The 12,065-nt window shown below is 44.9% G+C and overlaps 1 protein-coding gene across 1 annotated transcript; it reads right to left on the bottom strand.

The window, feature by feature from the left end:
• Positions 1–5,829: 5,829 nt before the first annotated feature.
• Positions 5,830–11,845, bottom strand: fbxl22 (F-box and leucine-rich repeat protein 22). Its single transcript, XM_078532253.1, has 2 exons — positions 11,418–11,845; positions 5,830–6,802 (listed from the first exon to the last, which is right to left on the bottom strand). Exons 1-2 carry the CDS (start codon positions 11,750–11,752, stop codon positions 6,460–6,462), a joined length of 678 nt encoding a protein of 225 aa, XP_078388379.1. The 5' UTR covers positions 11,753–11,845; the 3' UTR covers positions 5,830–6,459.
• Between the last annotated feature and the right edge of the window lie 220 nt (positions 11,846–12,065).

Here is a 12,065-nt window from a genome sequence, read left to right as displayed (position 1 = left end):
GGGGTGGAGGAGGTTACAGAGAAAGGGAGGATTTGAAGCCATGGATTTGAAAACAAGAATGAGAATTTTAAAATGTATTTATTTATTCCCTGTATAACATCACTGCTGTAAAAACTGAACCTATCACTGTCACAATCCAAGTTAATGAGAAGCCACTAATAATGAAGGTAGATACAGGAGCCTCAACTACATGTGGTGGGAGAGAACACACTTTCAAATACCTTAATGAAGGTAGAAAGCCAATAAACCTGGAGTGGACAACTGCTAAATTAAAGACATACACTGGAAAATCTATTCAGGTAAAGGGCATCACCACAGTACCAGTGTCTTACAGGCAACAGACAGCCCAGCTGCCTGTGATAACAGTGACAGGAGAAGGACCCAGTCTTCTGGGCCAAGACTGGTTACAGGAGATCAAGCTGGTCTGAAATATTTCACCTGAAAACAGGAGGAGTTCCTGAGCTGCTAAGGAAATACGACCGTGTATTTCAGGATGAATTAGGGAAGTTAAAAGGCCTGCATGCCAAGAGACATGTTGATCCTCAGGCAACACCACGTTTCTGTAAGGCCAGACCTGTGCCTCATACATTGAAAGAGAAGGTGGATGCGGAGCTGTGCAGGTTAGAAAAACCGGGCATCATCCAACCTGTCCGTTTCTCAGAATGGGCCGCACCCAGAGTTCCAGTGGTTAAGCCTGACCAAACCATTTGCATTTGTGGGGACTATAAATTGACCGTAAACAAGGCAGCAAAACTAGATAAGTACCATATTCCATGGATAGACAACTCATATGCCAAGCTGGCTGTAGGCAACTCCTATTCAAAATTGGATATGAGCCACGCCTACCAACAATTAGAACTAGATAGCACTTTGAGAGAATGCGTGACTATTAACACACACAAGGGTCTTTATCAGTACACTCGCCTATACTTTGGAGTATCATCTGCCTGCACTATCTTCCAAAGAACAATGGAGAGTCTTTTGTAAGGACTCCCTGAGTGGTAGTTTACCCAGGTGATGTTCTGATCACAGGGTCAACCAAGACCGAACACTTGACCAACCTGGAGGAGGTGCTAAGAAGGTTCATGGAAACGGCGTACAGTTAAAGAAGGAAAAATACACATTTCAAGCGACAGAAGTTATTTACCTGGGTCACAGGGTTTGCATCTGGTAGAAAAGAAAGTTCGGGCAATAAAAGATACACCCTCACCATCCAAAGTAACCGAACTCAAGTCCTTCCTGGGTATGATCAACCACTATAGCCGCTTCATGCCCAACTTATCGACTGTGTTGGCACCGTTACACTTGTTACTAAAAAATAATCTCCATTGGTCGTGGAATTCACAACAGGAAGAAGCCTTTGTGAAAGTAAAGAAACTGTTGCATTCGTTGTGTTTATTGGTGCACTATGACCCAAAGAGTTGGTATTAACACGTGATGCTTCTCCTTATGGTGTAGGAGCTGTGTTATCACATAGAATGGAAAATGGGTCAGAAAGGCCCATTGTCTCCAGAACCCTTTCCACAGCTGAGAAGGGTCATTCCCAGCTGGAAAAGGAAGGTTTATCGGTGATATATTTAGAGTGAAGAAATTCCACCGGTACCTGCATAGACGACATTTCACTATTGTGTCGGACCATAAACCATTACTAGGTTTATTCAGTGAGGATAAGGCCATTCCACCAATAGCATCAGCAAGAATACAACGTTGGGCTTTGATATTATCTGCGGATGACTATACTTTTATGTACCATCCTGGCTTGCATATTGCAAATGTGGATGCACTCAGTCGTCTCCCATTACCAGATACGTGCCCCAGTGCCACAAGAAGTTGTGCTGGTGCTGAATTTCTTGGATTCTTTATTTGTGTGTGCGAAGCAAATTAGAAATTGAACGAACAGAGATCCAATTTTGTTGAAAGTCAGAGACCTTGTTTTGCAAGGATGGTCAAATGCACCTGTATCTGAAGATTTGAGACCATTCCATGCCAGAAACGCAGAGTTAAGCTGTCAGGATGGAATTGTGTTGTGGGGAATCAAGAGTTGTCGCCCCATCACAAGGTAGAGAACCAATCTTGACAGAGCTTCACAGTGCTCATCCAGGCATTTCGAAGATGTAAATGCTGACGTGAAGCTATGTCTGGTGGCCAGACACTGATAGTGACATTGAAAGCAAGGTCAAGCACTGTCCCCACTGTCAGCAACAGCAGAATTTGCCTGTTTGAGCCCCCCCCAATCCGTGGGAGTGGTCTGGTTGACCCTGGGTCAGACTGCATACTGATGATGTAGGTCCATTCTTAACTACCATGTTTTTGTTGACCGTAGATGCACATTCTAAACGGATGGATGTATACAAAGTCAGATCACCAACATAGAGCACAACTACTGAGAAGCTGGGTCACAGTTTTAGCATTACCGGAAATTGTCGTTTCTGATAATGGTACAGCCTTTACCAGCACCGAGTTTCAGAAATTCACAAATCTGAATGGAATCAGACATATCAAAACAGCCTTTTATCCTCATCCCTCATCGAATGGTTTAGCTGAGAGAGCTGTACAAACTGAATGAAAAGGTTATCTAGAAACTCAACTATCCCACTTTCTTTTCAGTTATCATACAACACCACATTGGACTAGGGGCTCAACACTGTCTGAATTATTGATGAAATGCCACCTCTGTACAAGGTTAAGCCTGGTGTTTCCAAATTTAGAGGGGGGGTGGGGTAGAGCGGAATCAGAGTAATCAAAAAGTCAACCACGAGATACACCACAAAGCTCGCACATTCAGTGTAGGTGACACAGTCAGTATTCATGCAAAATTTTGGAGATGGACCTTATTGGGTTCCTGGGACCATTGTCTCAGAGACTGGTCCATTATCTTTCCAAGTACAAGTGGAAGACAGAATAGGTCATAAGCACGTAGACCATATTCATGACACAGAGACATTCCAACAACCAACTATTCTGCCTGTGATTAACATCGAATCATCAATCCCTGAGGTGCCAGATTGACCTAGAACAGACATACCCAATGTCTCTGTAGAGTTGCCTAACCCAGAACTGCTACTTTCTAATGATGTATCTCGTGCTGCAGTTCCAGATCCTATCGATCCTGTTGATGGACCTCAAGTGGTGGAACTATGCCGCTCTAGCCATATAAGGAGAGCACCTCAGAGACTTGATCTTTAATCACTTGAGGTTGTATATATGTGTATGTTGTTGGATATTCAAATGTTCCCTGTAAACAGAAATTGTAAAAAAAACTAAAGGGGGAAAAAATGTAGTAACTGAAGGTAAAGCCTCTCCTGCTGTCTATCAAGAGTCACGTGATGTTCTGGGAGGCTCTGACCAATGAGCCCTAAGCGCAGGTAATCCAGGGGGTGGGGCTTCCTGACGAGAGTCCTGATCGAGCATGGTAGCACTTGTAAAGCTCGGTTATAAAGTTTATCTGTTTCTTGTTGGAACCTGTCTGCTCCGTCGAATCACTACAAGGGCATTCATAAACTTGCAGAATGGGCAAGTAATTGGAAACTAAGTTCAGCAGAGATAAATGTGAGCTAGTACATTTTGGTAGGAAGAATAGGGAGATCACTTATTACTTGGAATGTCCGAGTCTCGGTGGAGTAGAGAAACAAAGAGAACCCGGAGTACAAATACAACAATCACTAAAAGTTGCAGCACTGGTTAGTAAGGTTAAGGAAAAACAAACCAAGTCCTCGGTTTTATATCTAGGATTGAACTGAAAATAGGGAGGTTATGTTAAACCTGTATCGAACATTGTTAGACCACACCTAGAATACTGTGTGCTGTTCTGGTCTCCATATTATAAAAAGGATATAGAGACACTGGAGAGGGTGCGAAGGAGATTTACAAGGATGATTCCTGAAATGCGTGGGTATGAATATCAGGAAAGGATTGACAGGCTGGGTCTCTTTTCTCTTGGAAAATAAAAGGCTGAAGGGTGACCAAATAGAGATCTTTAAAATAATGAAAGGTTTTGATCGAGTGGATACAGAGAGAGAATGTTTCCTCTTATGGGGAAAAGTATAAATAGAGGCCATCGATGTAAGGTAGTTACCAAGAAATCCAATAGGGAATTCAGAAAGAAACTTCTTTACCCAAAGAGAGGTGAGAATGTAGAATTCGCTACCACAGGGAGTGGTTGAAGTGAACAGTATAAATAGATGCACTTAAAGGGAAACTAGACAAGTATATGTCTAATCCTATGAATAAAGGGTTAATATGATCAATTTAGATGTCAAAAGGTGGTAGGAGGCTCAAGTGGAGCATAAACACTGGCAGAGACTGAATGGGCTGAATGGTTGTGCTCAATGGCCTGTTTCTGTGCTGTATATCCTATGCAATCCAATATATGTAACAGGTTAAAGTCAGAAGCAATTATTACTACAATACATAGAAACTTCAAAACAATCTATTTAACCCTTTCCTAGCGCTACAGTTTCCTGGTTTATTTGAAGGAGGGGGGGTCAGAATTCCCACTGTCCAGTCACGTCACAATTTCCCACTCCCAGCGAATTTTGGGAAATGATTCTTATGGTCTCTGCTGTTTCTTTCTTCACATTGCGCAGCGAAGCCACCTTTGGAAAATAAAAAGGACCTGTCAGCTCAGTGATGGCACTCTGACCTCGAACCCAGAAAGCTGTGAAGTCGTGGTGTACTCCAGAGACTAGGCTGCACTCCCAGAGCGCGGCATCCTCCCTCTGTATCCTTAACAGTGCCAGCAAAATCGGGGCCATGAACCTCCAGCACCACCCAGTGGCCACCCTCCTAAATGACAGCTTCAGGCAGTGTATTAATAATTTACAGTCTTGAAAGATGACCCCATTCATTAGCCATGGTTGAAATCTGAAAGGAGGTTTAAATTAAAAGACCACAAGATTGAATATGTAGTGATTCGAGGAGGAACCCGTCTCCCCATCTGCAGTTAAATTTTTGGAATGAAATGTAGTTCTTCTGCCAAGCCTAAAAGGCTGAGGATTATTTTAAATATGAAAATAAGGTATTTGTCTGAGTTACAATCCAACAATGCAGAATCCAGTTGCTCCCATGAGGAAGTTAACTCTTACGTGACAACTGGTCATGTTTACATGAACGATTTTACATGCAGGGCTGCAGAGTGGGACAATGGGACTAATTGGATATAAATAACCAGCCTGGTTCACTCAGTGCCCACTTCTGCTGGTAAAACTCAGTGCGGTTTTCAACCTTACAGGGTCCCCTATGATTACCAGGAGTGTCTTTGTGCACGTGAGGCCAGGCCATATAACTCCTGGTCACCTGGAGCCAGTTACGATGCTGGGCTGAATTCCACCACCAGGTCTCGCAAGATTAAGTTGCACCTGAATTGTTGAATTTAGTCACGATACAATTAATTATTATTTACACCACAAGCATTTTTATTTATCAATATTTGCATTTTTAATTTCTCGCCAGTACATTAATGATTCTAATCATACTTTAACACATCAAACCCCATCTCAAGATTTTTCAGATGAAAGACTTTCATTTGTATAGCACCTTTCACGACCTCAGAACGTCCCAAAGCACCTTTCATCCAATGAACTACTTTTGAAATGTAGTCATTGTTGTAGTGTGGGAGACTCAGCAGCCAATTTGTGCACAGCAAGCTCCCACGAGCAGCAAATCTCTGCGTTCTTCCTTGTCTCTTACGCGTCTCCCACTTCCTACATCCCAGCACTAGCACCGTGCATACAGTGCCTGGTCTAGGCCCTAAGCTACGGAATTCTTTCCCAAACCTCTACCTCTCTCTCCTCCCATAAGCAGCTAACTTTATGACTAATGTTTGCTCACCTGTCATAATGTCTCCTTTAGTCGTTCAGTGTCAAATTGTACCTGATAACACTCCTGTGACGCACCTTAGGATGGCTTACTATGTTGGAGGTGCTATATAAATGCAAGCTGTTGTTGGTGGAACGCCGAGCCCACTACAGACAAATATCCTTTGTCCGTACACCAGAAAACCAAAAATACGCCAAAAAACTGAATGGTTTTTGGAATAGGAACCTCACTGACCCTTTTGCGTGGGAAGTCTGTGGCTTGAACAAAATATAAAGTAAAAGACAAAGTCATGAAACAGAACCCAGCGTTGGTGAGGCAGACAAAGATGGAAGAACTTTTCGAGAAATATCTGAATGCCAAAACGCAATCGACCCCAAGGGTTAAGGGTGCTTGACCTGTCCACTGTGCCAAATGCAAATAGATGTTGCTAAAGGCAGGTTGCCATTAGATCACCATCAAACTCACTCCATAACTAGAAGGAGCATTGGAGTGACTCATAGCGACTCTTCTTCCCTCCCTTTGGGGTGGCCTCCTCTCAGCTGCTGCTGTGATGGTATAGCTGCGAACAGGCGCTCGGCACTTGTGTGGCTATGGGCGTTCTCCTACCTCCCCCACCCGCAACCAGGCAAGGTCCACTCGCTGTTACCACTGAAATCGCTTCTTCGTTCCTCTCCCAAGGTCGGCACGTTCGTCTGGCTGATCGGGAATCATCGCGGCACTCCGCACCGCACTGAAGGACAGGGAGGGACGCTTCCTCCGGACCAGGTTAATCCCCTCCTGCGTGATATTCCGACAGAAGTCTACATGGAAGGTGGTTAAGCTGCTTCCGTAAATGGTCACTGCCTCCAGGGTCTTGTCAGTCAGTCTCGCACAGTTTTCCAGTTTCAAGGTTTTCAGTTCAGTGCATTTCTGCAGGATTTGTATAATATAGCTGTCAGTGAGGTGCCCGCAGCCTGAAAGTATAATCGACAGCAGCTTTGGACACCTAGGAAAAGAATTGCAGAATAATTTGTTAACTGCGGAAGGACCAATGCAATTAATAATCACAGATACAACATCAACACATTCACACTGTAAAGCCGGCTAACACTGGGGCATTATTCCTCACCCCCTTCTCCTCCCCCAACCCAGTGCCTCTCTTTGCGTGAATGCGAAATTTAAAATCCTCCCGGTTCAGTGAGAGATGGTGTCTCTGTCTGCATTTTCAGTGAGTGCTGATTGGTTGGCAAGTGGACTCTGATTGGTAGAGATATTGCCATGGAGAATGCATTAGTGATGGTGACTGACAAGCATTGTTTGAAATTTAAACCGGGAGGTTCTCTTCACATATAGTATAAATTGTTGTTTTCCCCTCACATGGGTTTTCTTGCGAAGAGTCCTGATGAGTGCAAGATGAAAAACTTTGTCATGTCTCTTTTTTCTACAACATTGGTCATTATGAATTTTTTTTTATTCAGTCACAGGATGTTGCTGGCATTTATTGCCCATCCCTAATTGTAAATGTTGACATTTAAGAGTCAACCTCATTGCTCTGGAGTCACATGTAGGCCAGGGAAGAATAGCAGATTTCCTTTTCTAAAGGACATTAGTGAATGAGATGGGTCATCATTAGACTTTTTCATTCCTGATCTTTATTGAATTCAAGTTTTACCATTTGCTATGTTGGGATTTGAACCCAGGTCCCCACCAGGGCATTACCCTGGGTCTCTGAGATTACTAGTCCAGCAACAATACCACTACACCACCACCAGAAAGCTTCTAAATAGTCAGATACGTAGAGGTGAATTAACCCATTGCGGCCTGAGCAGAATGGATCTTTTGTGTTTTTTATTTACAGATGAGTGCAAGGTCAACAAATTTTTCAGCAGTTTCAAGAGTTTAGGAATTTATCTGTAGACTGGCACAGCCTAGTGTGGACTGAAAGGTTTGCCTTCTGAAAGGAACTGGTCCTAATTTATTTAGGCCATTTGTTATCGCCCAAAACAAAGGGCGGAATTTTCTGCCTGTCGGGCGGGCGGGCCCGACCCAATCTCCGGTGGGCGGGGAACCGATCCCCACCGGAGAAGTGGGCCCCACCGCCATTTTACATGGGTGGGCCAATTAAGGCCCGCCCAGCGTGACGTCCGGTGGGAAGCGCCATGCGGTCCCTGTGCGGGCGGGGGGGTGGGATTCCCCAAATGCGAGAATGCGCTCTTTCACACATGCGCACGATAGAGCACACATCTCCCTGAAGCTAAGTGCAGCCTCAGGGAGATCGCTTCCATTTCTAAAAATATTAAAGGTAGAAAAAAAACATCCTTAACATGTCCCCCTCATGTGACATGAGATGGGACATGTTCATAATCTACACTAAAACTTTATTAAACTTTTTAAAACCCTACATGAAACTTCATCCCACCGCTGGATGAGGTTTCATGTTTTCTCTATTTGCCGCCGGGGCTCCTGGCCGACCCACCAACCTTAAGTTTGGACGAGCAGGTCCTTTAATTGTATAAATGATCCCATCAATGGCCTCAATTGGCCATTGACAGGTCGGCGGGCGCACAGCTGATTTTACTGCGCCCCCACCTTCCTGAAGATTTAAATGGGGCGCGGTGACATCGGGGGTTCCGCCCGACACCATCCCGCGTCATTTTACACATCGGCGAGCGGGTCCCACCCCCCCCCCACCCCCGCTCACCGACGGCAAAATTCTGCCCAAAGTGTTTGCGAACTGGAGATCTGATGTAAACACAGTAACCAATCAGATACTTTAAAACCGCCCAAGCTTGGGCACAAGTAAATTGGAATTGATAAAATTAAATTTACAAGAGTTGGTATTCTGAACGTTTAAAGAAACATTTTACTGGAAATTGAAAGGGTTTTTCTAAAAAATAAACTAGTAAGAAACAATCTAGGTGACAGGTGATCTTATGTCTTAGGAATACCTTTCTGTTTAAGTGTTTGCCTGTACAGGTGAACTGACTATTTTTCACTCCTGTGCTCCCACAGAGATTAATCCAGCAAATTCAATAGTGGCCAATTCGACTTAATCTGATTGTGTCTTATGTCCACTCTCAGCAACAGACCTAACTGTATTCGTACTACGCAGCTGAAAGTTAATCAGTTACATCGCCAAATCAGGCTTTTCAGTCCATATTACACAGTGTTTGTGGGGTTGGAAGGTGCTGTCAGAGGAGGCTTGGTGAGTTGCCACAGTGTGTCTTGTAGAGGGTGCACACTGCCGCCCCTGTGCATTTGGTGCTGGAGGGAGTGATACGATCTGTTGGCAGCTACTACAATGCGATAATGTAATGTGCGATTTAGCCACACAAACTGCACAAAGGTTTAAAAAAGCAAAGTTCCTTTATTTCACCGGTAAAACCTGTCAAGGGGAGGCGTAACTCCAGGAAACAACTATTTCCAGAGAATATTCACCACCGATGCTGCAGATCTGTGTCCTACCTCAAGGCCTTGGCTCCTCAGTGCAGCACTCACCAGGCATGTTCAGGCTTAGAAACAAAAAACTGCAGATGCTGGAAATCCAAAACAAAAACAGAAACAGAAATACCTGGAAAAACTCAGCAGGTCTGGCAGCATCGGCGGAGAGGAACACAGTTAACATTTCGAGTCCGTATGACTCTTCATACGGACTAAGGAAGTAGAGAAATGAGGTGAAATATAAGCTGGTTGAGGGGGGGTGGGACAGGTAGAGCTGGATAGAGGGCCAGAGATAGGTGGAGGCAAAGAAGAGATTGCTAAAGATGTCATAGACAAAAGGACAAAGGGGTGTTGACGGTGGTGATATTATCTAAGGAATGTGCTAAAGGGGACATTAAGCAGGACGAGCAAGGTACAGATAGCCCTAGTGGGGGTGGGGTGGGGGGAAGGGATCGAAATGGGCTTAAAGGTGGAGATAAAACAATAGATCGAAGTAAATTTAAAAATAGGCGGGAAAAGAAAAATATATATTTTTTAAATTATAAATTATTGGAAAAAGGGGGATCAGAAAGGGTCTGGGGATGGAGGAGGGAGTTCATGATCTGATGTTGTTGAACTCAATATTCAGTCCGGAAGGCTGTAAAGTGCCTAGTCGGAAGATGAGGTTCTGTTCCTCCAGTTTGCGTTGAGCTTCACTGGAACATTGCAGCAAGCCAAGGACAGACATGTGGGCATGAGAGCAGGGTGGAGTGTTGAAATGGCAAGCGACAGGGAGGTCTGGGTAATGCTTGCGGACAGACCGAAGGTGTTCTGCAAAGCGGTCACCCAGTCTGCGTTTGGTCTCTTCAATGTAGAGGAAACCGCATTGGGAGCAGCGAATGCAGTAGACTAAATTGAGGGAAGTGCAAGTGAAATGCTGCTTCACTTGAAAGGAACCTCACCTCAACCACCTCCCACGGCACCTTCCCACGCAACCACAGAAGGTGCAACACCTGCCCCTTTACTTCCCCTCTCCTCACCGTCCAAGGGCCCAAACACTCCTTTCAAGTGAAGCAGCATTTCACTTGCACTTCCCTCAATTTGGTCTACTACATTCACTGCTCCCAATGAGGTCTCCTCTACATTGGAGAGACCAAACGCAGACTGGGTGACCGCTTTGTGGGTGAATTCCGGATGAGGGCAGGAGAGGCCTTGGGGAAGTTCGGCCCAGTGAGTTAGGGGTTAGGGAGGGAAGCGGCAGAGGCAGCCGAATGTATAGTCTTGAACATGGTGACAAAGAAGTCCATGAGCTTCCCGAACCTGGTGGGAGTGAGGGAGGAGGGGCTAGGGAAGAGGAGTTTAAGAAGAGAAGAGAAGCCCAAGGTTAACTCTGCATTCCAGGGTGATCCTGGAGTAGTGAGCAGTATTTGGTGGAGGCCTGGGCTTTAAGAGTTCCAGTCAGGCATAGTGATGGACAGCTAAACCAGCTGTGTGCCCTAACCATTCAAGTCTTAAATGGAATTGGCCTCACTCCAGTTTGCAGCACAGCCCACATCTACAGATCAAACATTTTAAAAAATACTTAAGACACATTTTGAACTATTTCCCCAATTACTTCACTGGGTAAAGACTGTTATTGTAGCGAGCTTCAAACATCAGGCAGCCTTGGATTATACCCGGCTGGTGCTGAACTAACTGACGAGAGCCCCTTCCCCACACACTACCACCCCCTCCCCCTCTTCCCCCGCCACCCGTAGTCGAACAGCCTGCAATGCCCATTGTCTAGGTCGCGGGTAAAGAAGAGGAATGAATGAGTGAATAGCGACAGTCGGGACGCGGAATTCAATGAAAGGGATATTCAAGGGAGAAGGGAGGGATTATTTATAAAAGTTAAGAATCCCCCACCTTAAACCAGCTTATATTTCACCCCTTTCCTATTTTTACTTAGTTCTGTTGAAGGGTCATGAGGACTCGAAACGTCAACTGTGCTCCTCTCCGCCGATGCTGCCAGACCTGCTGAGTTTTTTTTGCCGCATTCTCCCTCTTTTTATCTCAGAATCCCAGCAGCTGCGGCATTTTGCCTTTATGAAGTCTCCACAACTTTTTGTTTCGCCACAAAGTAAGAATAACAATAAGCAAATGAGCTTTAAAGCAACCTGCACTGAGGTACTCGAAAGGAAACTGTTTGTGCCTCCACCAACCTGCGGCTTATTTCGGCTAAGAAGCTGTTGACGAGGTTTTGGTGTCGGCTGCAGATGTCTCTCTGGAAGCTACTTTTCAGCCAGTCTTCAATGTTGCAGATCTTCACCCTGCTGGAGTGCCAACAGATAGACAGAAAGCGTAATGCGGGGCTTAGCAGGAAGTTATCCTTCTTGAGTTCTGACAGAGAAGAGAAACACAGCAGAGACCACAGAGCTGGATCACGGAAGACCTCACACAGAGCTTGGCAAGTCCTCGACAAACTCTTTCTGTCCTCCTTGTCCAGGAATGAGAAAACGTGGAGCAGGCATTCCCGGTTTAATTCTGTTATCTGCATCTGAAGGAAGGTTTCGAATCCGGGCTGGAACAAGTGAACTGGCTACAAACGATCGTGGCTGGGAAAACTCTGCATCATTCCAGTCTCCAGGCACAAACCTGGACATATATGGGTTAGGAATGTAATCTGTTCTGACTGTGACAACTGGTGCTTAAATATAGAAGCCTGTACCTCTCAGAGAGTTCAACACCACTCCTGAAGATACGGAATGGGTCGGAGCAGGGGGCAATATTTCCCTATGATGTGCATTAAACACTTTCTCAAATTGTTAACAACAACTTCAAGCATATTGAGTGTACTATTTTATGTCTCA

The sequence above is a fragment of the Cetorhinus maximus genome, chromosome 30 (genome assembly GCF_964194155.1).
Source record: "Cetorhinus maximus chromosome 30, sCetMax3.hap1.1, whole genome shotgun sequence".
Taxonomy (NCBI): domain Eukaryota; kingdom Metazoa; phylum Chordata; class Chondrichthyes; order Lamniformes; family Cetorhinidae; genus Cetorhinus; species Cetorhinus maximus.
Note: the sequence above shows the minus strand (reverse complement) of the source record. Positions and strands in the feature narration are given on the sequence as shown.